Source organism: Amblyomma maculatum, chromosome 5 (assembly GCF_055883805.1).
Source record: "Amblyomma maculatum isolate TAMU_Amacu chromosome 5, ASM5588380v1, whole genome shotgun sequence".
Classification (NCBI taxonomy): Eukaryota; Metazoa; Arthropoda; class Arachnida; order Ixodida; family Ixodidae; genus Amblyomma; species Amblyomma maculatum.
The window spans coordinates 116475807-116503695 of NC_139348.1; the positions used below are offsets into that span (position 1 = coordinate 116475807).

A 27889-nucleotide genomic window follows, 5' to 3' on the forward strand; every position below is an offset into this window, starting at 1 on the left:
TTGTACAGTCGGTTATATGCGCGCCATGTACGGTCATAGCTCATAGCTCGCAGTGCGTAGCGTGTAACTGGTGGTCTTGGGGTTGGTGATGTGCAAGGAACGTCTGTTGCTCAAGGATGGGGTTGTGGCCTTAACGTTTTTGGCATGCATAATGATGCAGGAGAGTGTTCTGAGCATCTGAAATATTGCGCACCGTATGCAATACCATCCGGGCTCCAGCAGAACTCCACAAATTCATATCACCCAACCATGATTGTATCCTCAAGATCTTGAAAATCGTCCTCAGAGGTTTCTGTGGTCTTCAAATGTCTGTTAAAGGAACTGTGCAAAGTTAATTATGGTTATGTTTGGTTGTGACAGATCTGCAGAGGTGTCCTCTGTGAGTATTCGAGACAGATTTAAAGCCCCTGTGTGCGTCTTGTAGTTTACAAATAGTTCTTGAACATTGCTCCTTGCAGTCTCTTTAATAAGAGAGGGCACTGTAATTAGTATCAGAGAATACAGGGCTTAGTTTTGTTAAGGCTTACAGTTAAAATAAATTCTAAATCTTTCTAAATTGTGGATTTCACAACCTTTGGAAGCTATGTATGGGCTATTAGACAGGCTGTAGTGGAGCACTCTGATTCAGTTTGAATAACCAGATGCTTAATCTTAAATCTATACTGACGTGGGCCTTGTGGGCCTCATTAGCATTTTGCCTGCACTGCCACATGGCAGGAGCTGTGTTGCTGTAAAGGCAAAATGCTTGCCCATACACTGCACATCGTAACCCTATTAGAATGAGTTGAACATAGGAGAGACAAGCACTCAAACTAACAAGCGTTTATCTGTCAAATATTTTTGTTCCTCATTTTATGTGAACAAATTGGAGGGAGCAGTCTTCGCACAAGCCTGGCTTGCTGCCTAATGTAAATGACTGAGTCAGTTTCATCAGGGCTACAGTTTTTCCAGGACTGTTATGAAGTCGATTATTAATGCAGTAGAATTAATAAAGGCCCATCCTCCAGAGAATCTGGCGTTGGCGTTGTGAGCGAAGATCACAGGCGAGGCTCTGGCAGATCGTAGCTATATGGGAATGCATGTACAGGAATGCATGTATGGGAAACGCATGTAAAGGAAATACATGTACGGGAATGAGCATCTACAAAGGGCAGTCATTAGAGCTGTCACGTCACGTCCTCCGCTTAAAGGTCCCCTCAACTGTTTTTGATGTCTACTACTGTACGCTAAAATTTGTTTGTCATGGCCTCTTCTCATAGAAGGATGGCCATACCTATTTTGTCACTGTCATTACTCCACTTTCTAGATTGACAACTTCTAGTGAATTGTGATCATTAGTTTATCATGGCATATAAATTGCTGTTGTAGAGCAGCCACAGCTCTTGCAGAGCTGGACTATTAAAATGATGGGTTCACTGTTCTGCATTGAATGCGACTTGGCTGAAAATGATGACGGCAGTGACAGTAGGCAGAGTTTCCTTGTCCTTTAATACTGTCATCTTTGTCCAGGAGGCCCTACAGTGGCTTCTTTTTGTTTATTTTCATTCTCGTTCGTTGACTTGTCTAGCTTCGAAGAAGGCCTGTCCGGAACGACTGGCACGTGGAGCAACCTGACAGGCATCCGCAAATTCTGTGACCAGCTTCTAGGTCTTCTCGAGTGCTACACTTGGATCCTGGGGCAGGGACTTCTGGAACCGAAGCTGCTGTTCGAAGGTAACCGCAGACTAATCGCAACAGTGTTCTAACTAATTGCAAAGGTGCTTTGTTACTGTCACTTAAAACGGAGGCTTCATTAGCTATCAGAGCAGCATCTGCTTGGTATAGCTAATTGACTAAGTCACATTACCATTCAGTTGCAGTGGTGATTTTAAAGTTCTTTTCATTGTGTCTGTGATGAGTTTGAAACGAGGGGCTGGAGAAATGTCAGTTCATTGACAATGTTTAGTATGGTGCTGAAGCCCCTGTGTAGAATAAATGTTGCAATGAACTCTCAAATGCCTATGACTTCATCTGATTGCTTGAGAAAGAGATATTGAAGAGGAAATATTTGTCAACCATGTTTGACTCACATGTGTATTGGAGTGATATGGCTGGATGCAACTACATAGTATCGAAGAAGGAGGCATATCTGGTTGCTCTTAATTGAGGTGTTATGATTGGCTTGTTACTTAATGGAGTGGTTGGTACTGCACAGTGTAGCTGATGTTGGTGCGATACCTTAGACAAAACCTTAGCGCCTGTCTTTCATCATATGTGTAACTTCTTGTGTTTGTCGAAGGTTTCGCGCTAACCTCAGCTACACTGTGCTTTTCGAAATGCGATGGGGTCGTTTTGTAAACAGACTAGACTCCCTTTTGTTAAGAGAGCCTTTTCGATAGTTAGTGTGGTCAAAGTGAAGCACTTGACGAAACTGGGAATGAACGTTGTGCGCATTATGGTTTCATTTCAAATGCAGACAGCCGTCAGTGCACGTGTCCATCAGGTAAAATCACTGTGTTGCAGACAGTTTTCGGCAGTTCCTTCAGGCCCATTTGTTAATGCGAGCTCGTGGCTAATTTGGACATTTTTTTCTGGTTTCTCCAAGGTTGAATTAACGAGAACTTACTGCATTCAGCAGGGATATGACAGCTCTATCCGGTTTCATACAGGTTCTTCCTCCACAAATACCAGTATATGGAATCCTGTATAAAATTCTTACTGGACTTTTCAGTCGGGTCTACATTTCTATGCATTTCTAGATTAATTTTATTTGTGAATACCATGTGAATTATGTAATTAAATAAAATTAACAATGTTTGCTGTTTTTTCATTTTTCATTTTTTTTTCTGCACTGATCAGATACTCAGTATTCGAAAACATTTTTTTCCCATATTCATTTTCAAAAATTGCAGTATTTGCACACCCCTAAATAAAAATAAAAATGTTTAGTCCATACAGCCTCAACAACAGCAAAAGAAGTACATTTCTCATCTTGCACTTGTCGTGAGCACACCACATACACTGTCCTCTCTTTCTTTCGTATTGACTGCCGTAGATCTTTATCACCACACACTTGGCACACTGAGCAGCAACGACTGAGATGTGAGTGACAGCAAACCTACGACAACACTAACTGGAGCAGAAGGATGATTCTATAACAGCTGGAATGCTAACAGGAACATCTGCACTTGGGGGCCACGAAACCAACTAGAACAAGCCGTCTTTCAGTGCCTATCAATGGTACCTGGCACACTTTGTGTGCTGAACTCCAGCAGATTAACAGCGTTGGCGAGATGTAGATTGAAATAACATCAGGGTAGCTGCTGAAGCAATCATAAGGCAAGGGAACTTCAAGTATCGGAAAGCTGAGGGCAGAGAAGAAAGGAGGAGGAGGTAGCAGGCTACATGAAGCAGGGGCAGCATCGCTACTGCTAAGATGAAGCGAAAAGAGTGACGAGTAACGCAATACGAACATCGAAGCAAAGCATCGATGGCGAGCCTAAGATGCTGATGGAGCTGTGAAAGCACCACAGAGGCATTCATCCAGACAAGAGCTTATTTGGATGTGTAGGCTTAAGTGTCACCAACTGCGGTACAGAAATGACCTAAACGCCCTGCTTGAGGCTATGCCTTTATACTTTGCGGAGCTTGGAGGTTGCGTTGAGCCCAACGACTTTCAATCTTTGCGCTATGTGCTTCCACAGCGTAAAGGAGAAGAGGCTGCTTTAATACTACTCTGTGAGCAATAGAGCTCCAGCACTGTCAGCTGCAAACATGCTGCGCCAGCCGAAAGACAGTTCAGCGCTGCAAAAGCAAAAAAACCCCCCACCCCACTGCTGTCTAAGATTGATGTGCCGCATCTATTCAACAAAAAGGAAAGTTGTGGGAGTTGTAGGCTGTTCGTGATGGGTGCGAACGAATACGGAGACACAGACAAGTTTCATGTTTTTTCTCTTTGTGTCTTCAATTTGTTCTTACCCACCCATTCATCATGAACCGTATCTATTTCAATGATTGCCAGCTATATTTTTCTCAATGTGGCTAAGTGAAACTATCAAGCTGTTCTCTGCTCACCTTGGCGAGGTTGGTATTTGTTTTTGTGGTACAGTCGAACCCGGATATATCGAACTCGAAGGGGATCGCGAAATAGTTCGATATATCGATAATTCGATATACAGAAATCGGCTGGTGACGGCCCTTACGATGCGAAAAAACGATACCGTATTTGTCGCGTAATCAACCCACTCGCATAATGAATCCACCCTCCACTTTTACACCCGAGAATTTGAAAAAAAAAAAAAATGCGTTAAGGCCAGCTTGCTCACATGCAAGCGACTGAGCGATCTCGGCGAGGCAACGAGCGGCAGCGACAGAGCGAAAATTTTCAAACTTGTTGGAACTGTGTCCCTTTCGCCGCTGGAGCCACCGCGGCAGCTCAAAACAAGGTTTCTGTGTCGCCACGGCGGCAGAAATCGCGAGCGTTTTCGCTTGATGTCGATGGCGCGCGTCAGTCCGTTTCGGTTGTCTCATCCACAGCTCATTGGCAGCGTGCCAAGATGCTGCGCAGCGATAACGTCGAGGCGCGTTTATCTTTTGATAGCTCCTGCGGTGGCGGGGAGCGAACTTGGCAGAGTACCCGTGATGGCTTGATTGCACAAGCCTGGTTCGATTTATCACTGCCGCGCTTGGGGCGGGCGTCATGATCGCAGCAGCTGACCGCGTGCTTTCACTGATTCATACATGCAAGGATAAACGATAAAAAAAAAAAAAAAATACCCTGCCACTTCTTAACGTCCGCAGACGCCATATCTTACGCTATGCCGCACGTACAGCACAACGATAAAAAAGAATGACTCTCGCAAAAAAAAAAGAGAGAGAGAGAGCTGCCGCTTTTTAACGTCCGCAGGCACCATAGCCACCTCAGCCGCACGCAGAGGGTCCGCAACACACGCTGAAGAAAGCGTCGACGCCTGTCTGAAAACGGGCTGAGCTGGCTTGGCGCACGCATAGCGCGTGCTGAAGGAGAGAGATAGCTTGGCAAAAGGATGGGCACACCCACGCACATGGCTTGCAAACATCATGTGTTCGCGCGCGGGAAACGACAACTGCAGATGCGCGCGCCTTTGGGGAATGGGCGCGGCGCTGCCCAGACCAGCCGTCGCCGAACTGTCCTCTCTCATTCCTTCCGCGCGTGGCTCGAAAACGTCATGCGGCAAACGGCCAAGGGTGATGCGGTCGTCTTTGGGGAAGGCACACTTTCCAGTGCGTGGTGCGGAGTTCGATATAGCGAACGACCTGTGAAATTGAGTTCGATATATGGCGCGGCTTTCCTATACTTTTACATGGGATTTTCAAGGGGATATTTCGTGAGTTCGATATAACCAAAATTCGATATATCCTTGTTCAATATAACCGGGTTCGACTGTACTTGATAATGCGCACTTTACTATTGTAAATGCCTTTTGTTTCATCCTTTCTGTTTTTCTTTCAGTGGCCAACAAGCCCAGCTTCATTTTCCCACTGCTCACCAAGTTCCTGGAGCGTCTCGCCCTATGTGAAAACTTGCACGAGGCTCTGAGTGATGAAGAGGCCGCCTCTCTTCTCTGCACTCCTATGGGGACATCTGTGTTCAATTTGTGAGCATATCCTACTAATTCCTCAAGCAGGCCATCTCCCCCTGGGAGGAGTCTGCACTGATAATGTCGGTTGTAGTCTTCAGTACTTTTCTGTTGGCGGAGCAGTACGGTGAGAGAGCGTGTTAATTCGAACTTCAGTAATTCAAACTGTGTGGCTCAGTCTGGTCAAGCTTCATTGAAGTCAGTTGTATAAAATATGAAAAAGCCTTTTAATTTGAATACGAATTGCTTGTACCGTTGATAATTCTAATTCTTCACTATTGTGCCTGGTACCCTGGGGTCCAGCGCATGACTAGAGAGCAGCCCCCCGTAACAGGGCGGTGAAGCCACGAGACTGTGTCGCCTCCAGAGTGGGGAGAGAAGAATGAAGGTAAAACTGCATAAAAATAATCCAGTGCCATAACCGGCGCAGCAGCTGATTCATCCCGGCTCCTCGTGACCTCTAAAAACTTGCAGCTACACTGTAAAAGGCCTTATTTAGGCTCCCATTATTTCAGGAGATATCATTATGCTCAGGTAATAAACGTGGCAAATGCACCACTCTACACTAGTCATAAAAAATTTGCAGGTATTTTAGTTCCTAGTTTTGTGCATTTTACTCCTTGTAATAAATGCACCTTTTGCACCAAAATTAACACCTTTTCTCATTTAACGAGAAAATGTATCCATTATGCCAGTAGATACAGTAGATGGCTGTGCAGCATGTACTGTTTTGACGCGAATCTAACAAGTTTTTTTTTTCTCATTTTATCAGTTTCAGAATGCATCTTGCATTATATTTAAAGCCAGGGTTCAAAAGTACCACAAACTTTTTCTCCCACTACACGCCAAGAGGGCTACTGTGGCCTTCACCATCAGACTCGAGAGCTGTTATGAGAAGCAAACATTTGGGAGCCCTTGAGAACTGTGCAGATTGCACGATTAATAGAGTGTGGCTATGAATGGGGAAAGTAGCCAGTGCACTGTTTAGGAAGAGTAGGCACTAAAGCAGTTTTAATGTATTTTGTACTACTAGTGTTGCTTACTATATGTGAAACTTCCAATGTAATTGACAGCAGTGGAAGTGCAGTATTAGCAACTCTTTTATCACTTGCCCCCCTTTTTTTTTTTGCAACTTCCAGGGCAAAATGTTCTGTGACGGTGCGACTTTTCAATTTTCTGACGGTCTGTATGAAAAGTGCCCCATCGTCCATGTCGGCAATACCAAATCCCTTCTGGAAAACAGAGGCCTTCTGGAAATGCTGTGCTGTCTGTGTCCTGTTGCCGTCTGAGGCAGGCTTCGACCTGTCTGACCTTGAAGTTTCTAACCAACTTCCCCTTGAGGTACGGCTTTGATTCACTTGATAAAATCACTGTGATGCAAGCGGCTTTTGGAAGTTATTTATCATTCTACAATTCAAACTTTTGGATAATGGAGACTTTTTCCTTGGTTCGTTGAAAGCCAAGGTAACTAGATTTTACTGTATAGACTTTTAAACATTTTTCTTTTCAGGGTAGCATTAGGAATTGTTATCCGCTTATTAAACATCGAGTCATCAAAGTTTTTTTAAGACTTTGATGATGTTGCAGTCTTGGGTAAAATAATTCAAGCCATTATTGGACAATACCAGTTGTTGGGCGAGTTGGTGTGCACGGTGATCCATAACAGCAGCGCGACTTCTATGTTCCGTCTGTCGCGCTGTTGTTATGAATCACCATTATTGAAGTACTTCATTCGAGCCTCAGTCAACATAACGTCACATTAACAAGCTGTGCTCAGATGAGTACCCAAGTGCAGACTTTTGGGGGTTTTCCAGGTAGCTTTGGGTTTTGTTGTGGTTCAACTTGTTCCATTAGCTTAACGCCCTTTCTACCGTGATTGACTATTTATAGTAACCTAAACCTAATGTTATGCAGTTAGAATTTAAGCTTCTCTATATGGGGCCTTTCTTTGCAATATAAGCATTGAAGCATATTGAGACATTTATTGCCTGCTACAATCTGTTTTCTTTATTTACCCAAAGTTTTACTCAGCTATGTGGCGGGCAACATGTGCAGATGCTGGGATTTCTGAGGCAAGTGTCGGCCACCTTTCCAGACCTCTTGTCGTCCAGCTTCGCCTCAGCACTTTCCAGTTTCCTCTCGAAGCGCCCCGAGTGTTCTCTGGACACAGTTCTTGACCTAGACATAAATGAACTCAATTGTCCGCCTGAAACACTGGAGCTGTCCCAAGTAGCAGATGCAGAACCCATGGACGAAGGTCCGAAGCAGCAGCAACAGCAAAGAGACCTCCTGAGACTGACGGGACTCGTGTCTGGCTACCGGCTTCTGGCCGAGCTTAAGATTGTCAAGGTGGACCCGGAGGCGGCATTGGCTCCGGTTCGTGCTGTAGCAAGTTTTCTGGGAGGGCAGCACGTAGTCTCACCAGCCCCCCTCACCAAGGAACTGTGCCTGCATCTCTTGGAGCTTGCCACTGCACTGGGAGCTAGTGTGAGTGTTACAGAGTTGTGCAGTCTTAAGCCTGTTTCACATGCGAGCGAAAAACGCTAACGATTTCTGCCACGGCAACTCAAAGATCTGTCTTGAGCTGTCGCGCCGGCTCGACAGAGTGAGGCATTTCCGTCAATTTGAAAATTTTTCGCTGTGTCGCTACTGCTCCCCGCTGAGGTCGCTCAATCACTTGGATGCGAGCCAGCCTGCATGTGCCTTATTTTGCAAGCCCGTAAGTTAAGGTGTCAGAACAGGAGTTATTTTTTTTTTAAGTGTTGGTATATTCAAGTCGCCCTTTTATTCAAAAAGCATCTTTTTGGCCAGTTGGCCCCATTTACTTGCGTGAACTGAAAAGGCCAAGTTGCCATACTTTTTATATCCTCGGGTGGGGCCATTCGTATGAGTTAAGACTGATTTTCGCGTGCCATTTTTTCTGTCTACATAGAGATCTTCACCGTAGAAAGTAACAAAAGCAGCATTGACACTTCAGAAACAAAAAAAGTTGCCTCCATTGGGGAAAGAGGTACAAAGATTCGGCCGGTGTTTCAGCAGTATAGAAAGTGCATTGCTGTACTCAATCATTTTGCTAAAATGGCATTCTACTAAGTATATACTAGTATATATGTAGCGTGGCTTAGCATTGCTTGTACTACTCATGCAGCTCAGTTTCATTATGTGCAGCATTTTTGAATACTAGCCTGTCATTAATCTGTCATTTTGTGTGGGACTTTTTGGTTCTCAATGCCGAGAAGCAAGCTTTCCTGGAATTCATAGAAACGCATCGGTTTCATCAATTAGCATTGCACTCGCAACCGACACAGCTGTGAAGAGCATCTGAAACCTGGTGCATTGGTAATTTCGCCGAGAGTGCCACCACCGCAGGAGATCGTTTAGAGATTGGCTCAGCCACTTTGTAGGCTGCCAAGGTCAGTGTCGGGACTGCGACAGTGAAGGCATGAAACTGAGGGACCTGCTACTAAAAAGAAAAATTAAATTCTCAGTTTGAGTGTCACTGTTGCAGGCGATCTTGTCAAAAGATAAACTTGTGGATATGTTATGGGTGCACAATATCTTAGCGGCTTGCCAAGGTCAGTGCTGTGGACTGCGACATCAAGGGCACGAAATTGAGACTCACTATGAAATTTTGAAGGAAAAAAAAGTAAATTCTTGACAACAAAATTGGGAAGGGGCATTTATTATGCTAGCAAATAGTACTGAAAGATAAGCCGTGAACATTACTTTTACTGCGACCACTATCACTCTCGCTAGCCCATTTTCACTGCCTCTTGAAGTAAAATTCGAAACCATGCGATTTCTTTTTATATAGTATGTTTGCAATCATATTATCCAAACTTGTGGGCAAATGCAGTCACATTAGCTGTACAAAAATGCATTACCTATATAGAGTGTTAGCCAGGAACAAGAAAAGAGCATATTAAGCTGAAAAAAACATATTAAGCAGGATCATATCAACCAGAGTTTATTGTAACGGCATATAAGTAAGCTTGCTAGTATGGTGTTAGCTATGCAACAATGATGTTCTGTAGTGCATTTGGAAAGGGATTTAAAAAAAAATGGTGGCACGTTATATTCTCTGTTTAGGCCAGCAAGGTCCTTGAAAGCCTGGAGCCTACCAGGGCGTGGGACGCCATGGGTGATCAGTTGTGTCACCATTATGTTGAAAACGCCCGCACTTATGTGCCAGCGTCATTCTCAATCACCGGCAGAGCCACTTCCATTCTCACTCGAGTGCTGAACCATGTGCTTCAAGACAAGCAGCTGGCCTCAGTGTAAGCATCACCAACTGTACTAGGCATGCTTTTCTCAAGCTTATAATTTGGGAACGCCTATTCTTTTCGCATTGTGTGTTGATTGCATTATCATTCCTAAACACTGCTGGTATTTATACCGGAATCATGTGAACAGCGTAAATTGAACATAAAATGTTAAGTGAGGGGCACCATTTTGAAGTCAAGGAAAATGGCCCAAAAAATCAGTTTTTAAAACATAATATAGAGGCTTTACAAAAGTTAGCGCCATCGAGTGAAAAAGACAAAAACTGTGCGCGGCGGCCATGTTTTGTTCAGTCCGCCCGCGCCTCCCATCGAGTACGCTGTCAACGTGCGCCTTCGTGGAACCTGTGCTTGCACCGCAGGGTGCATTGGAATGATTACAAACGACTGTTTCAGTTTTTAACATCACAGCAGTCGCTGCTTGCACCAAGCTCTATTCGGAATGATGCCAGCATGTTGCTGCGTACCCTTCTGCGGCAAGCGCACTGTCGTAGACGCGCTCGGAAACAAGTTATACGCGTGTATGCGACCGATCGTTTGCAATCCTAATCGGCTTTACAAGTGTCATTTGCATCATGTAAAGCATTATTACTTCACGTCCCTCTGACTGGGAGCTAGCTCACAGAACGTGCTATCACCTAAAACAGCAAGGTTGTTTTGCATGCTATGGAGCCTTGTTAACTTGAAGGATAAGCTTATGCTTCGATGGAGGACACGGGAGAAGGAGCAATGCATGTATAACAAACGCTATAGTTCAAATACATTCTTTGAAACCTTTTGTACGTAGGTTGCATTTACCATTGTGTATTTGATTTAAGACAAGGGCATGATTGCTGAAACTACTTTTCAGTCATACGAAATGGTAGTGCTCAATGTAGAGAGCAATACGGCTGTCTAGTGCGCCCGAGGTGCGTGTTTCATGCTGCAAAAGCCGCTGCCAAACCCGCGGTGTCTAGTAAAGCAGGAAAGGATGACATCCGACTAGTGTGTTGTAATATGCTCACGTCCAGCCCATTTCGATAGATGTTATCACGTGATAATGCATGCGAAGTCCTGTCCGCGTCCAGAGCGCGCAGCTCAGGTTTGCATTCTGTGCCTTCATACCTGCCAGCGCGGCCGATAAAATAACGAAGCGTGCGCTTCACATTTGTGTGTTTCGTCGAGTCACCCGATGGTTCGCTAATTGACAGCCACCTGAAATTCAGTAAATTTTGTAAATATGCCGATTTCCTGTTTATTCCCTCTGTCAGATAGTAGACATTTGAAGCCTTAATCTCATATGAAAGCGCTGTCATGGGAAGCTTCGAGGAACTCGGAGGAAGAGGAACTCGGCTGAAATGAAAACAAATTTGAAAAGTCAACTCACATTACTGTGAAGTGTCTGTGCTTGGTGCAACTGGCTGTGTTCATAAAGTCAGATTCATATTATATAATACTGTTATAAAAAATTAGGGGGACACTTAAGCTCCGCCGTCAAGGGTATGACACGATAGCATCTCTTTCACACACACACACAATGTTTTCTTCACATTTTAAATTTTTAGCTTTTATTTATTTTATATTTCTATCATTTGCTTCTTTATTTTATTTAATGTTTTATATTCTTATACGCCAATACTCAGGGTCAGCAACAATCGCCTTTCCACTCTGAATAATTTGACACCTCTGAACACATTCTTTAATTATTTCAATTAATCAATTACACATTCATAATTATCTTTATTAGCATCACCAGCACTGGTTTTTCATTCTAGCATTTTGACACCTTTAAACCCTCAATTTTCATTTTTTTTTTCTTTTTTTTTACTTCATCAATTAATTACAAATATATTATTAACTCATCATCGCCTATCACACACCAATCAATCTTCACTCACTGGAAGCAGAAATTACCAAGACACATTTTTTTTTTTTACGGAGCCCCCGATTATTTCCGAGACCCGTGCCAACTACTGCGTCGACAACGTAGGCAGGAAAGTGCCAAGCGCCATTCCAACTTGCGTCAAATTGCGCACGATTCTTTCATCTCAAAATAAATTGCATCCTCGCTCATTTCACCAACAAGTATCTACCAGTGGGATAAGCGACAGTAATGCGCAAACCAAGCAAACAAACTCGCGATCATCTCTCATAGTCGTTCAAGTGGAAAAGCACGGAGTGCAGTTGACCGCTGCCGGTTGGCCCACCATCGTTGTCGCCGCCGCTGTCACTGAATCTGCTGACGCAGCCTCCGCCGCTATTACTCTTCGTCGTACCGCGACTTGCTCGCGCTGCATGACAGAGTCGTTGGTTTGATGATGCAGCAGCTCTTCGGGCACATTCACAGACTCCTCGTACATATCTATGTTGATCCCGGACGAGCCCCCATTTGTCACATTTGACCACAGTTGTCCCTCCAACACCACATTCCCCTGACGCTCCACTTCCCGCGCATTCCGGCACAGAGTCCCTGCCAATATGCATCTGGAAGTGCTCTAAAAAGCCTTAAGCCTACCCATTAAACATTCTTAAAAGGCTTAATGGGTAGAATGCTAACTACCAAACACAAGGACGCGGGATCAAATCCTGGCTGTGACAGCCGCTTGGAGGCAAAAAGCAAGGCACCTGTGTACTGTGCAATGTCAGTGAATGTTAAAAGGATCGCAGCTAGTCGAAATTTCTGGAGCCCTTCACTATGGTGTCCATCATATCCTGATGCACTGCTTTGGGACGTTAAACCCTATAAAACAAACCAAACCAAACCAAACCAGTACTCTAAAATGATTGCTTTGTGAGCTGTCGTGGTGTTGCTAATGGGAAAAAATTGGACAGGCACTGTTTTTCTCTCTCCCAAGTTTTTGATTATATGCTTATCTCATAAAGTAGATTTTTCACAACTGTTCCACTTGTTCTGTTGCATTCTTGATAAAGTTTGGGGTGTATAAATTATTTATATGCTATCGCCCTCAAAATATAGACATGCCTATGGGAACTACATAGCAAAAACTAACTAAAAAAATTGTTATTTGAAAAAAAAAAAAAAAAAAAGAAAACATCTCAGTTTGTAGCTTCCATCACATTAGAAGTTTAAGCAGCCTTCTGGCACATTTTGTAACTCTTCAGCAAGGAAGAAATAAGACATAGAAAAAATGTTCTTCAGATACAAGACAAATTTTGCTGGTGTACCTTTAACACAGTTAAACCTGGATGCAATGCATATGTATACAGCGAATTCTTCGATATTATGAAGTTTCTCAGTTCCCCATCTCTATTCTTATTGAAGCATGTGTAATCTTTATATAACAAACCCGTTGCATTGTCTCGCTGTTCACTAGTGCTAAGTTACTGTAAGTTTGGCAGAACCATGCAAAAGATGTGTGGCTATAGAGTGCAAACTGACATGAGAGGGGGTTGCAAGGTCTAAGGTTGCAACGAGTACGACTGTAGTTGACACATAATCTAAATCTAGCTGTCTTTGCTACTTCCATTTTTGGAAAGTCACGCCATGTGACACTACAGCAGTTCATGTTTGAAAGCAGCAAAAAATAATAGAACATAGAAAAGCAAATAAATGTGATAAGCAGTGTGTAAGCATTTTCGTGGTGAATTCACGGATATTTATTCCTTATTTTGTTTTACCTTCTGTGTTATCCTTTCGAGTCTTCACACACAAACTTGCCATAATGGAAACCTATATGTAATGGAAAAGCAGGCAATTTCTTCAGTTTCATTTTAACTGAATTTAATTTTTCATTTCTTACATGCTCAAAAAATATTATGCAAGTCCATGAAGAAATTTTCGAAAATTTTGCTGAAAGCCGCGTTGCCCATTAATGACTCGACATTAATGCTTGACAGTGGTCACCAACCCCATAGCATCAGGTTGATGCTTGTCTATATTATATTTGTGATATTTTAATAGCTAAATTTGAGTGTGATTTCTATTTAATATATATTTTTTTAATTTTCAAATTTTTTGCTTTTCTTTTGCTGCATTTTTTGCAATTGTCAACTATTACAGGCATGGCTCCACTCTGTCATTCGAGGTAATGAAACAGTGGCACAAATTAGCTCCCTTTTTCGATGAAGGCTCTGCTCAGGCCACGGTCAACTCTGCAGTTCTTGTTTTGGAAAAATTGGTTCTCCTAAATCCTGCGGTAAGTGGTTGTAGTTTGTGTTTCTAACATTTCTTCTTAGCACAAAGTTCTTGCTGGGCTTGGCGCAACAGTTTGTTTTATTACTCATCAGTGCAACCTATCTGTAGCTCTCTAAAATTTGTTGTCTGTATGGTTTGCTTTGAAAGAGCGTGTTCTGTGAGAGCCCCGTGTAACTAGCTTTGACGAAAATTAAGACCTAGCAACATTTCATGCGTCCTTTCTGTATTTGCTAAAACTATCTATATTTGACAAGACAGTAGTTGTGTTGCCAAGCAAGTACGATAAGGACGTTGTTGATGGCATCTTCGCATGTACAGTACGGTCTAGTGTTAAAGGGAACATGAGGCCACATGACCTCCGGTTTTTACAAAGCACTCCTAAGGGAGTGGGCGACAAACGATCGCACAGGATGTATGCACAGCTGGCTGCTCCTCCCGAGATGCAGATGATGCCACCCATTCTCGCTAGTTATTGGCGGCAGCACTTTGCGAAGTGTTTAGGCCATGCGATTCCATGTTTCGTTCAACAGTGGTCCGTACTGTACATGTTGTCATTGTGCTCGTGCCTTGTTTCTTATGGGGCTGCTTCTGCATTCTGGTCTTTGCAGATTGTGAGCCCGAATAGCCCCCACTTTGAAACCTTGTTTGCGCTTTTTCTTAGTCTGCTGCAAAGAAAAGCTGCTCTTGTCGATAAGGTAAGGCCCTGCATGTCTGCATTTGTAGACCGTCTCTTCGAGTTCATGGCGGTTCAGAATGTATGTGCCAATTTTCATGTGCAACACTTGGAAAGCTTGGGGTACATGCCAGCTTGGCAGAAATGTCATACTGGCCTGCATGAAGCGTTGCCTGAAAACGTGTCTAGGGATCTCGAGTCCTAAATGCTCTGTTATGATCATATAATTAGGAATGTCCAAATATTGTATTTGCTTTGCTTCAAAGAGGCCACTGACCGAGATCTGGACTTTTAAATGAGCAACTTCAGAGTTTACATAAGGTATCGAAGGTTGTCTCTGCAAAATACAGTAACTCATTTCCTCCCTTAGCCGGAAAATGTGGCCCTTCGTGCATGTGAATACACAAGGGAAGAAAGAAATACCTCCAAAGGTGGCGATCATTACGCGACATGGTACACCGGACTCCATGCCTTCTGGCAACATTGGAGAGGGAGGGTAAAAAGGCTAGTTGAACTGGCAGGGAGGCGAGAAACCTCTTAGAGGAAATTGAAGGAGAGGAGTATGGTGACTTATATCGATTATAATGGCTGCAACTCCGTTATAACTTAGTCTTTTCAAAACTCTTCTTCAGCCGCACATTCTTGGGAGAATGCCTCACAGTCAGGGAGTTAGCAAATATTTCCAGTCAGAGGGCATAGTCAGGGACCCTTAAAGACCCAGATACTCTGCACTCAAAACAATTTGAAGGAAGCCGAATGTGATTGCAAGTTTTTTAGCAGTTTTCAAATAATGGGCATGAATTTTGAGTTAGTAAGCTGTGATTTTCTTCAACTGCAGCGTCAAAAACAGGGCCCACTTCGATGCTGTGTATGATATGCTGCTGCACTGCATGATGCCGTGCAGCAAGCTGCTGCAGTGGGTTTGTGTGTTCAGTTCAGTTCACTCAGTTTCAGCAGACTCTCCCTTCATGCCTGATATTGGATGCCAAGTCTCATAGCACTTGTGCCTCTCATCAACCAAGATGTGCGGCTAGTTTCGTTGCCATCATCGTCGTTTATCAAAAGGTTACTTTCCTATACGCACGAAATGCTGGTCAGTACATGGACTCCGTTTCATGTCTCATGGCTCCTAACCAAAGCCATTGTCAGGTCTTTTGACAGCTAGAGCTTGAACTTCATAAACTGTTGCTTTTGTAGTTATTTTTTTTATATACATTCTTGTGTAGTTTGCACAGGGTCATTAATGTGAAGCCCATAACGTTTGTCCTTCGTCAGGTTCTCGCCCTGGGATTGGTCTCGGCTTTTGCAAACGAAGCACGTCAAGAAACTAGTGACAGGCTCAGGTAAGATTATTGCAGTTCAACTTGCTTTCTTGCCCTGCTGCCTAATTGCAAAGTGCCATTAAAATTTCTGAGTAAGATTCTGGGCTCCTCCAATGCAGTGACGTGAAGAAGTCCTGTGTGGATTGTATTGTCGAGCTTCTAGGGCTGTGTTGCTTTCAAACTCTGGCATACAAAGTTGCTTGTGCAGCATGACTTCCAGAACTTAACAATGCTCCCTTTGTTTAGCTTTGTGAAGTCTGCAAGCACATAATGGCTTGAAACACTATGCTGCACATACTGAAAGAACGCAAAAGCAGCTGCCGTGGGTTTCTAGCCTGATTTTACCCCGTCTTGAACAGAGACACCCTGGAAGAGATGGTTTTGCAGCATTTCCCCATGGAGGTGTCCAAACTGCTTCCTGGTGCCCCTGAGCTCCTCGGCTATGTCCAGGCTATGCGCAAGGTGAAGTTCACTTTGTGCTTCTTAATTTATGTGTCCAGTTCATACACCATCTGTCTGTTTTAGAAGTTTGGGAGTGAATGCCAGTGCCGTCATTGTTTAGGCTGATAGATTCGGCTATAAAACTTTATCACATTAGAAGTAATGCAAAGTACCGGTAATATGATGATTGAGGTGGCTGAGTATTAGATCTACGGACGTGCCGAGAAAAATGCCAGGCACGTTTCTGTCCAGACTTTATTGTAGCATTGAATCGCCAGTAGAAGTCTCTTAATTTGTTTAATTTGTCCCCGTGATCTGCATGTTAAACTCCTCACTTTTGACACCTGGAGAAATTTTCAAGAACATATCTTGTCCTGATCACGTGTGGCAAGTCGCATGATGTGTGCTCTGTCTTCTCTTGTGTAGCTTCTAGCTGGCCTTGAGAACACTGGGAGTACTGTGCTGCTGGAGCTGCTGCTTCGCGTCCTCTACCGTGAAGACAAGAGCCATTTCCTCGAGCCGGAAGTGCTTCACACTCTCCGCCATACTATGCCCAGGCATGTTGTTTGCTTGAATCCTTTTTTTTTTAATTCTTAGCATATATCTAGATTTTTTTCATTGTCTTTTTCTGGATGGGCTTTTCTATTTTGTTCTCTTAAGGATTTTGCATGGAGGGCTTTGTTCACTTGAAAAAGTTGGCTTTCAAGAGGTGCTCAGGACAACTTCGTGCATGTCCTTAAGGAGAGCGCACTTTTCAGTGCGCACTGTGGAGATCAGTATATCGAACGGCCAGTGAAATTGGAGTTTGATATACAACACATCTTTCCTATACTTTTACATAGCATTTTCAAGAGAATATTCCGTGAGTTCGATATATATATAAGTTTGAAATATCCAGGTTCGACTGTATTTACTTCTGCTGCAGCAGACTAGCATACAAATGGCCTCGATGTTGGCTCACCCACGGGTCTGAGGCAGGTTTCAGAGATTGCCCCTAAATGCTTGTTATTGTTAACAAGGCTGTATACATCTGTTTTCTCAGCACTTTCCTGGTCCCTGGTGAAATTAAGGGGGGGGGGGGGGGGGGAGATGATGCTGGTAAAGCAATTTCAGAAGTATACTTTAGAATCTTGATGATGATAGGAATGAAGTTTCAGGATGATATGAATCCATAAAATTCTCCATTCAGGGTGTATCGTGGACAGTATACAGAATTCCGAATGTGCCAGACACTCTGTGTAACTACAGATGGTGCGAAGGTCGAAGCTGTGACTTCACTGTCGAGCACCAAGTGTGCCATACATCGGCAACACCACAGTCACTATTGTGCAGTACACACTGCGAGTACTCGGCTGTAGTCTTTCAGCCTTAGATAATTCCCATCAGCCATAAAGAGATCTGCGTGAAAAGCTTTTCGCATTGCTTGCACGATGCTTGGTTCAATGCCTGACCTTCGCAGTGTCACGTCACCTGATGGTTCGCTTCATCTCAGGTGCTCCGAGGCAAAGCAGCAGCAACTATTGAACACGGCCTACAAGTGTGCCGCCACTCTACGTGGCCTCCCGACATCTGCGAGGTTGTCAATTGCATCCAGGCTTCTTCCACAACTTCTCAGGCACAGCTTCAAGCCATCGCTTCAGAACTTCTTTGTTGACAATGTTGGGGCCATCGTGGACACGGTTGCATCGAAGATACGTGCGGTATGAACTAGTCTTTACTGAGTGCCGGCTACACATTGGCTTGTCTTTTACACTTACCTTGCCTTACATATGCCTCATGCAGTAATCTTGCATACGAATATGCTGCTACAAAGGTCGTTGTTGCTCCTACTGCTCTCATAATGTCGTGCCGATGAGAATTTTTTATATCTGCGGGCTTTAATGAATTTCTTTAAGAGACACCTAGGACAACACTGTCTAAATTTTGCTCTTAGAATAATTGATGATTGTCTCCCTGTGTCTTTTATTGATATTGGCTCATTAGCGAGGGGCATATGCACTGATTTTTTTTTTTTCGTTTTCTCGGCACTTCATTCAAACTCGGGAAGTCGGTGATGAAAATGACTCCGCACTTACGGTGCAGATGTGACTAGATGCATAACCTAGCCTCAGTGATGCTTGTGCAAAAATCATACCTTGACATAGTCATAATTTGCTTGCAAAATTGGCCAGCGTCTATGATGCCAGTACTGAATTCCCTGGCCTTTCTAGATCTCAAATCTAGCCTCTGTATCATTAGATTGTAGTAGCCTGCACTCTAGCATCCGTCAAAGGCTTGAACATTATTTTTTTGTTAAATCAGGTTGCTATTACTTGTTGAATATAGATCATCTTTTGAATTGGTGCACTTGTGGCTAGACGTTGTGTTAGCAGCTGTGACCTTGTGCAGGGCACAGAATGGGAGCTGGCAAGCAAGATTGTTGCCCTGTCCTGCCTCGAGGTGCTCTACTCTTGCTCGCCCAAGGACGATGTCTCTGGAAAGCAATCGGCCATCAACAATGCCTTCTGCCGTGCTCGGGGAATCAGTGCTGCTGTTGGTAACGAGCTCACCAAGGAGGTCACGAAGTAATTGTCTTCATTGAATGCTATGCTGAAATTCAAGCTCTCTCTTTTATCATGTGCGCACAATTAGGGGTTGGATTTATATTTTTATGGTATCTTGGTTTGTTTAAGTATGTAAACATTTTGTTGTGGAGTTCTAGTGTATCATCTCACTTTGCAAACATATTCATATGCAAAGATGTTTACTTTAAGTTGTTGGTACTTCAGAGTGCTTTCATTATGACAGTTAGGAAATTTCTCTTCAAAGGTGACTATATAGTTTAATAACCGTTTTTCTGATGCTTTCTTATGGATGGTGGTGCCATCGAGACATAGCCAAAAAAAGCTATCGCCTATTGTCATCCTAAAAATAGTTTCTTTTCTTTCTTACTCTTATTTATTTATTATGTCTATGAATTTCCAATGCTGCATCGGTTTAGCTGACTTTGTTTCCAGTTATTTGTGCGTTTATTAAAAATCTTAAAAGTTTGCAGCCTGGACACAGTTTACTGACCGCAAGCATCGCCACTAGCTGTGAGCACTTCAATTTGACCGACTCGGACCTCTGTATTTTTTACCAAGACTCTAGAGGAAATTTCATAACAGTCAGTTTCAAAGTGTTGTGCTTCAGAGTTCATTGCGGATGTACAGGCTCTGGGTGCATTTCATAATGCGTCCAGTGCAGCATGGATCACATGCAGGATAAGCCATTTATTCATGCTTCGCGTTCCCGAATACTGGGTCATACATTGAAGCCATGGGGCGGAGCTTATTAAGGCGAAAGCCTTTAATGGCTCATGCTGTCGTGGACAAAATGTGTCCCGCTTTTGCGGCGGCTCTGATTGGCCGATGGCGGGATGACGTCATAGAGGTCTCAACCAATCACAGCACACCACCACAGTAGGCGCGAATGCGTGTCTTATATGGCCATATGTCAATAAGTGATGAATTAACGATTAACAATAAATAATTGATTTAATTATTTAATAATAATTGGTGAATAATCAATTAAGTAATTAATTAGTTACCTACTTAGTGACTAGTTAATTATTTAATGTCTAATTAATTAATTCCTAATCAGTGCCAGTCGCATAGCAGAATGCGACACTCAGGCTTTCGCCTTTCACTACTTTAGTCGCTAAAGTCTCTCGTAACTTTTTTTTGAGGTCTAGAAAGTAGGACATCCCAGTAATATTTGCCCCACCACTTCTTCGTGAGAGCCTTGTTCCTCGCCACACAGCATCAAAAAAAAAAAAAAAAAATGAACATGACCTAGGTACCAGAGGCATGCTGAACAGGTTTAAATAGTGCATGATTATATTTGGTTTTATTTTCGTCTATATTGTACAAAGAAAGTCATGCAAACTGTAAATTGTGCACATGGCTTTGAATGTTTTGTGCCCGACAGCTAAGGTGTTTTTATTTCAGGCATACAAACATGCTAAAAAAGGAAAGAGGAGAGCTGGGCAGCAGCGAGGCAGATGCGGGCCTGTGGCGACGTCTTCGCTGCGCAGCTTACAATGTGATCATGGCTGTCGTCTCGTGCACCCAGGTCGACGCAAAGTTCTACGATGTCTTTCTGTTCCAGGAGAACCCCCACAAGGTGAGCCAGTGTTTTAGTTAATGAAAACTCCAACTTCGAGCCTGCACTAGCAAGAAATTGTGGAATTCCACGTAGAGACATTCAGTACATCTAGAGTGGGTTTGGGGAACATGTTGAAAGAAGTCTCTCATTCTTCCTGGAAAGCACTCTAGATTGTCCTTGTGCGTTGCCTTCAATGTGTGTATGAAAAATTTATATGAGTGTATGGGTTCATTGCCAGACTTGCAGGGAGTGCCTGTTATACTGAACGAGCATAAAGAACTCTCACTTCTTCATTTCGCCAATGTTTGCTTCTCCATATGGTCCTCTGGCGTTGAAAGGAAATAAAACACTTCATGGCCATGAGTAGGGTTCAGTCCCGCAGCAGTGTAAACTGATCAGCTTTGGTAACCACTGCTTTAGACCACCATGACCTAAGTCAATCAATCCAAGTGTGCTGCCAGTCTCTCGTGCTGTTCATTGCTTGTCGTCATCTTCGTCAACTTATATCATTACACAATGGAACCAGGGCAGTTCACTATCGCATTGCATTCCTAAACTGTCTTAAATGGCTCCAAACTATTATAGAGCATGACTACCAAAGTCCCCTGTCACTTACTTGTTTTGATGACCTTTGTGTGAATCCTGCTTGAGCTTGAAAACAGAGCCTCGAACCAAAAGATCAAAGAAAACCCAGCGTTCTAGCTCTTTTAATTTGCAATTGGCCTAGCCATACTGAATCATCCATCATATTTTTTTATCCAAATCCACCAGACAACCAACTGTTGTTGAGCGCTGCGCAGCTGCTGAAAAGAAAGCTGTTCAGCTCTTCACGGGCTAGTGCATCTGGGACCGATGGACAGCAAAAATGAGACATTGCAGTGCCATAACTTTTATTCAACTTGATGCGGGAACAGAAGTAAACTATGGCAATCTGCTTGCTGTGCATTGTATCGTGCATGCGTTTGCATGCAGGATAAGAAGCATCTGCTGCGCAGTCTTGCAGATTCTTTTGTCACTCACTTGTTTTGTTTTTTCAGGGAGAGTTTGTTTGGAATAACATTACCGAGGAACAGAAGATGTACAATTTTCCACTTGTGATCGAGGTAAGCCATGCACGGTCTTGGGTATCTGTTGGTGTTTGGGCTTGTGTGGGTTCATCAAATCAAAATTACTAGAACGCGCTCATCTGTGACCACAGGCCAGCCTCAGTTTGATCCCAGTGCTCCTTTCTTGAAGTGTAGCACACTCCCTTGTTACAAATCTGTAGGCACCATACCGGAAGAACCGCCAGATCGTTGGTGTGACGGAAGAGACGCTGGAAGGGGGCGGCCAGCATCAGTCTCCTGGCCGGCGCATGCTGTCATCCCTCCAAGGAAGCAGCCTCGCCAAGGAAGCGAGCCAGTACAGCCTCTCAGCGAGCGGCATGGTGAGCACAGTCAGATCAGGTTTACATAATGCTTTGATTTAGATCACTCTTGATCGGTTTTTGGATCCTACTCTGTCAATTGCTCACTGAAACTGAACTAGTTGCGAGATTAGCTCAGTTGTTTCAGTTTTCCCTTTTCTTAAAAGGGAGGGTTCTTCACAAAATGGCCCTGTCGCGTTTTGAGAAAGCTTCACTGCACGCGGTCAAGCATTGCAGTGAAGCGCGCAGTGCTGTAAAACCACGGTGAATTGAAAAATGTTCGCTGCATTTGGTAATTTTTAATATTTAAAAATTTCGGATATCACTCTTTTGAATACAGATATGAATCGAATAACAAACATATTCGTATCATTTTCAAAATTTTAATTAATTGCACACCCCTATAATAAAGCAACAACTATATAACAGGAAAGAAATGTCTGCAGTCGAAATGAGCCATCATAGGTGATACAACGCACTCTGCTCCAGCGCTAATAGTGCATCCACATTGCAAATGCTGCAGTGTTCGCTGCTTTTGCTTTTGTAATGTCGCACTACAATAGTTCATGAAACATAACGGGATATAAAAAAAAGATGGGGCAAGCATTGCTTGCAAAATTCTGGTGCCGATAACTTTTGTGGGTTGATAGTTAGCCGCGTTGCATGAGCCGTGACAGACGTGCATGGTAGCAACTGCTGCTGCATTTGCGCTGTCAGTGCAATTTCGAAATGTTTCCCTGCTTTTACGACTTCGAGTAATTAGTGTTTACTGCGAACATTTTCGAGGTAATTTCTCCTGCAGTTACTTCTTATTTCAATTTTCATGTTGCATTATCCATCAGAATCTCGGCACAAAAACTACAGAAAACGAAAACCCGAATGTAATGAAAATCATGCGCTTTTTCAGTTTTGTCATAACCACCGTACGATAATTTTTGCAGTGTAATAGCCCATTCTGAGCGTTTGTAATGTATGGCTGGAAATCGAAAGTGCATTCATAACCTTTCAGTGCAAATCGTAATCAAATCGTATCAGAGTGGCCGACAAATACAGAGTAGTCCAATTTTCTGTCTGATATTAACCCCGTCAATGGTTTAGAGATTGTTTTTTAAACTAAACTTTCTTTCTTCAACTCAACACAGACATAACTAGCTCTACTTATCATGAAAGTTATCATCTCTTAATATAAGTGGAGAGAATTGGATGGAGTAGTGCTTGGATAGGCTTTGCTGGCTTGGAATACCTGTTCCTTATTTTCTATGCTTGAGCTAATTACACGACAGCTATGACTCTGCACATGATGTGGGGAGATTTAATCTGTCAATGATTTGAGGTGGTGCCAGTGCATTGCAGATTAGTTCTGATGTAAAATGTGATGTTGGGCTAGTCGGTTCATGTCGTAAGGAAATACAAAACTGCGCAAAAAAGACGGGACAAGAAGAACAGCGAAGAATCTGCGCTTCGTGTGTGCCTCTCTGTTCTTCTTGTCCCGTCTTTTTTGCGCAGTTTTGTAGTTCTGATGATTGCGACTTTTGAACCAGTTTTTCGCAGCACCTGTGGGTGTCACTCCCTGTTCACGGGGATAAAACATGAACTCTGTGCAGCGAGTTTGCACAGTTGACCCTCTTTGTGCACTGTTATGCAGTGAAGTCGCATATACCCATTATAATTTGCACCTTTCTTTGAGATAATTCAGCCTCAGATAAACATTTGCATAACAATCAAAAAGAAAACTGAAACCACACTAATGACTGCCTCAGGGTCATTGTCATGACAAGGTGAAGTGTAGGCTTTTTTTCGTTAGCAGTTCGGATTTTGTTGAAGACTTTGGTATTGGCGACTTTGCTTGGCACTGTGTGTTATTGGCATTTAGCATTTTTTGACAGCGCGGATAAGAGTTCATATTTGTTCATTCCAGGCACTTTGGGATGTTGACGAACAAGACAAGTCATCTACAGATCCCAGTGAAAAGAAAGTGGTGAGCAGTCTTATGGCATTTCTGATTGGCTTGCCAAGCTTCCTATTGAGATCCATCATTCTCTGGTACTACTCACTGGCAGTATTTCCCATTCTGCGTCACGCTTGCTTGTGGTTGATAAAGTTGCTTACCTGCTCACTCTTCTAGCCTGAAGATGGCAAGGCTATCTTCCGCAAGTTCAAAGTGGTCGACTTAGAAGATGATGAGCTTAACCAGCACGAATGCATGGCCTCTGTCTGCACTGTTTTGGAGCACATGGCCAGCGTTGGAATTATGTGCAAGACAGCTGAGGTGAGACTATCATCTGGCGTGATGTGGGGTACTCTTATATTTTTGCTTACTAGTGTTGTTCCTTGTTACGACAAAATTTGTGAGATTTGTGCAAAATGTCATTAAAGCACAAGTTCCTTTGCTGCAAAATCAGCCCAGAACAAAAACATTCTGTCAACATTGACTGCTCTCTTTTTTTTTCTGCATTAATGGCTTCCATCAGCAGCTCCCTCTGCTGATACGAGTTTGTATGCATGTACTGCCACTCGTTTAATTGCTAGTCTCTTAATTTACACATTTTTATTAGCATAAAGTCGTCAGTTACCACGTTATGGGCAGTACTACCTGACATAGATATAAAGGCATAATTTAACCATGCCTTACGAACATACATAATTAGCTGGCATGACTGCAGCAAGTCTTCTGTTGAAGTCCGCCTTCGTAATTGACCGCTTATAATATCCACTTCTAGCGACAGCTTTTCCCGGTCAGTGATTTGATCGCTCAAGGTCACACGACGTGCCTTCATGTGCTGGCTTTTGTGCGCCTTATGAATTGCTACACTGCTTTGCCTTTCAGGAAGCCAAAGCCAGCCCTGTGCCGAATTGGCTGAGCACCATCACAGGCGCAATCACTGGGGAGCACACAAAGCCAAATGCCCTTCGATTTCTCTGCCGCGTTATCGTCAACTGTGCTGAGGTCAGTTGAATTCCGTCCCTTTAATGGACTCACTTGTGACACTCCCTCCCAAAATCGTACCGTCTTCGGTGTCCAAACATTAGAAGTGCTTGATAGCTCCAAATTTTACCTTTTTATGTAATATTTTGTCTTGCGAGTTTGAGGAGTTGGCTACAATGACATGAGCTGTTCATTTTAGATTCAAAGGCGGCAGTTATCAGAGACTGATAGCCTACAGGCAAGTTAGCAAGGCATGGACGTCCTACCAGAAACTTGACTTGAACAGGCTTGGTCTTCCTTAGTGTTCCCGTGCAAGACCAGTGATGGTGCAATTTCTGTGGACCCTACGCAGGTCCTCAAGGTGTACCTGCACCACCTAGTGCCAGTCATCCTCAATGTCTTGGGGCAGGAAAGACTCGGGTCCGAGCTGGATGCTTTTGTCACAGACATGATTGTGACTGTGCTGATTTGGACTGCTGACCTGGATACAAAGGTAGGTTGTGCCTTTGGCACTTTTGCATTTAATCAAAAGTCCATTGACATCCATAATGATGGACTAACAAAGAATCTACCGCCGTGTGCTACGAAATCTGGATCTCCATAATTTTTGATCCAGAAAACATGTGCTACCCTTTTTGTCTTATTGTGTTCTTGCTTACATTTAATGCATCTGTATGAAGCACTGTATGTGGGGAGAGAAAGGGAGATACACTTTAATGAATACAGGAGCATAACGTGCTACTCCAGATGAGGGTGAACAAAAAAAAGAGAAGGAAGTGAAATGGGATTTGTTAATAACACTTGTGCAACAACACGTGAGATTTTCAAAGGGGGTGCTTTTGTCCCACGTATAGCCGAAGCCCCATCACGCCGAGCTCTAAGGACACACTGCAGGCTCAGGGCACTCTACTTGTTGGGTTTCAAAGTAGCTTGTAAGGTTTTACGTTGTGTATTAAGATTCACACCACAAGAAACCAAGTGATCTTCACTCACACCTACAGTCTGACTCCAAGGGCTGCTGGACGCACCAATTCTGTGCAGAAAGTGGCATAAAAACACGTTTATATTACGAGGCTTTTTTTATGAAGGAAAGAAGCCAACAGTCGGCGAGGCCAAGGAAAGCATTGGCACTCTCGGCAGACGATACACTGGACGATGGCGATCGCGAAAGCTTTGAGTCTGAAAAAACTTCCTAGGCAGGCATGCCACATACCTATGCGCAGTGCTAGATGAAAACAGGCGTGAGTGCGGTGCATGCTAGCCGGCAGCTTGCGCACTGCCATCCCGCGTCCGAGCTGAATGCAGCCTGCTGGTTTTAGAACAACCAAAGGACCATGTGGCTTCTGCGATGCGAGTTGGTTGTGAGCTGCTCTTCTCCTCACAATGTGTGAAGTTCTCTGAACAAGCTTGTTGGCGGGAGAAGGGGAGAATGAGCACTGGCACATGAAGGTGCGTTGTACTCACTATTTAACGCCTGGCATGGGGCAGCGTTGGATGCGAAAGCGCAGAGTGCTTACACCTCGAAAATCAGCACCGGCGCAGTGCTTACACCTCGGGAGGCAACCGCGTAATGTAGTGCAAATAAATATTTTTGTTGACCTTTCCTTGCACGCATTATACACGGATGAAAACCTTTTTCCCGTTTTTGCTATCCCGAAATTACACCTTGTATTATATGCGGTTTTTGCGGTAGTTTATATAGGAAACATTCAGGCAAATGTAAGCAATTATTGTCACAACTGTCTAGATTGCGCAGCATGCGAAAGAACAAGCAGAGTTGTGGCAATGTAGAGGTTGCTTGCGTGTTGCCATTACGATTAGTGCCTGAATTAATGAGAGGCATGTTCTTAATGCAGTGAAAATAAGAGAGATTTGGTGCGTAAATCTGTAATTTTCATTCTGTAAGTATGGCCACCTGAATTAGCTTAGTTTTTATTGAGTGTCATCAAAGCCAAATGTGTAATGTATTTAAGTGCAGACCAAGTTTGTTGTTTAAGCAGGAAAAATTTTACTCACAGATAAATCCAGCCTGCCAGGCAAATGAGCAAAAAGTACCGGCATAAAGCCTGGCTAGGTTTTGAGGCTAACAAGAAATTATAGTCTCATCGTTTCGTATTGTGAGATGAAATGCATCAAAATTTTTTTTCCTTTCAGCATGGCTTTCCATGAATCGATAACCGACTCAAACTTCTTATTTCAGTGCCCACTCTATCGTTGCAAATAGAAATAAAGAAACTTTGAACTGTAGTAGCTGTGATTTCGGTTTTGTATCTGATTACAGTGGGCATTATATGTTGGCCATATTTCTTTAAGGGCTGCTTGATAGAACCGGACAAGAAACTTTTGTCAGAGTTCTTTAATTTCAAGTTATACATGGAGGTTAACTGTGCACATGGGCCAGTTTCAAAACATTGACCCCTGTCACTCAGCCGAAGAGGTATCACCATCAAAGTGGTGCAATTTCTCTCAAATCCAGGGACTCGAGAGCTTGGGAGTTGGTAGGCAGGCGCAGGCGGTGCTGAATTTCCTGGTCAACCGCTGCGGACACGAGAGGCGGGATGTTCTTCGGAGTCAGTTGGAACTGGTGCAAGCCTGGGTCGGAACCTGGAAGAAAGAGCTGCATTTTCCTGAAGAGTTAGTATACATTCTTTTTCATTTACTAGTTGGAAGAAATCCCGTCAAGGAGGTTTGAAACAGCGTTATTTTTTCTTTTCATGTGTATCTTTCAGTTGTCGCCATCATTCATCATTTCTTCTAATTCGTTTGGATGTTGGATGGCCCCGATAGAATCAGTTAATATAAAGTGTTACAATTGTTTCGATGTCCGCTTCAACTGGAGAAGAGATTGTGGTGATGAATGCGCCGTGAAAAAACAATAGAGCCGTACAGTAAGGTTGTGGGCTGGCCTAATTGGTGCATCATTGCAAAGGGTAGACCAGCAAAAAGAAAACACACGAGGTCATTTGCACGAAATCAGGGGTCTTT

At 43.4% G+C, this 27889-nt stretch overlaps 1 protein-coding gene across 1 annotated transcript in view; it reads left to right on the plus strand.

Annotated features, from left to right (window-relative positions):
- Positions 1-27889, plus strand: part of LOC146189297 (DNA-dependent protein kinase catalytic subunit-like) — a 143676-nt gene that overhangs the window by 50667 nt on the left and 65120 nt on the right. Inside the window, exons 33-52 of the mRNA XM_084604157.1 lie at positions 1568-1713; positions 5471-5615; positions 6737-6938; positions 7653-8084; positions 9687-9874; positions 13878-14013; positions 14621-14707; positions 15961-16028; positions 16367-16469; positions 16875-17005; positions 17941-18148; positions 18837-19012; positions 20417-20591; positions 21611-21676; positions 21841-21999; positions 23897-23956; positions 24104-24247; positions 24806-24925; positions 25257-25397; positions 27381-27538. Coding sequence (XP_084460283.1) covers positions 1568-1713; positions 5471-5615; positions 6737-6938; positions 7653-8084; positions 9687-9874; positions 13878-14013; positions 14621-14707; positions 15961-16028; positions 16367-16469; positions 16875-17005; positions 17941-18148; positions 18837-19012; positions 20417-20591; positions 21611-21676; positions 21841-21999; positions 23897-23956; positions 24104-24247; positions 24806-24925; positions 25257-25397; positions 27381-27538 — 3045 coding nt within the window. The remainder of the gene's footprint in view (positions 1-1567; positions 1714-5470; positions 5616-6736; positions 6939-7652; positions 8085-9686; positions 9875-13877; positions 14014-14620; positions 14708-15960; positions 16029-16366; positions 16470-16874; positions 17006-17940; positions 18149-18836; positions 19013-20416; positions 20592-21610; positions 21677-21840; positions 22000-23896; positions 23957-24103; positions 24248-24805; positions 24926-25256; positions 25398-27380; positions 27539-27889) is intronic.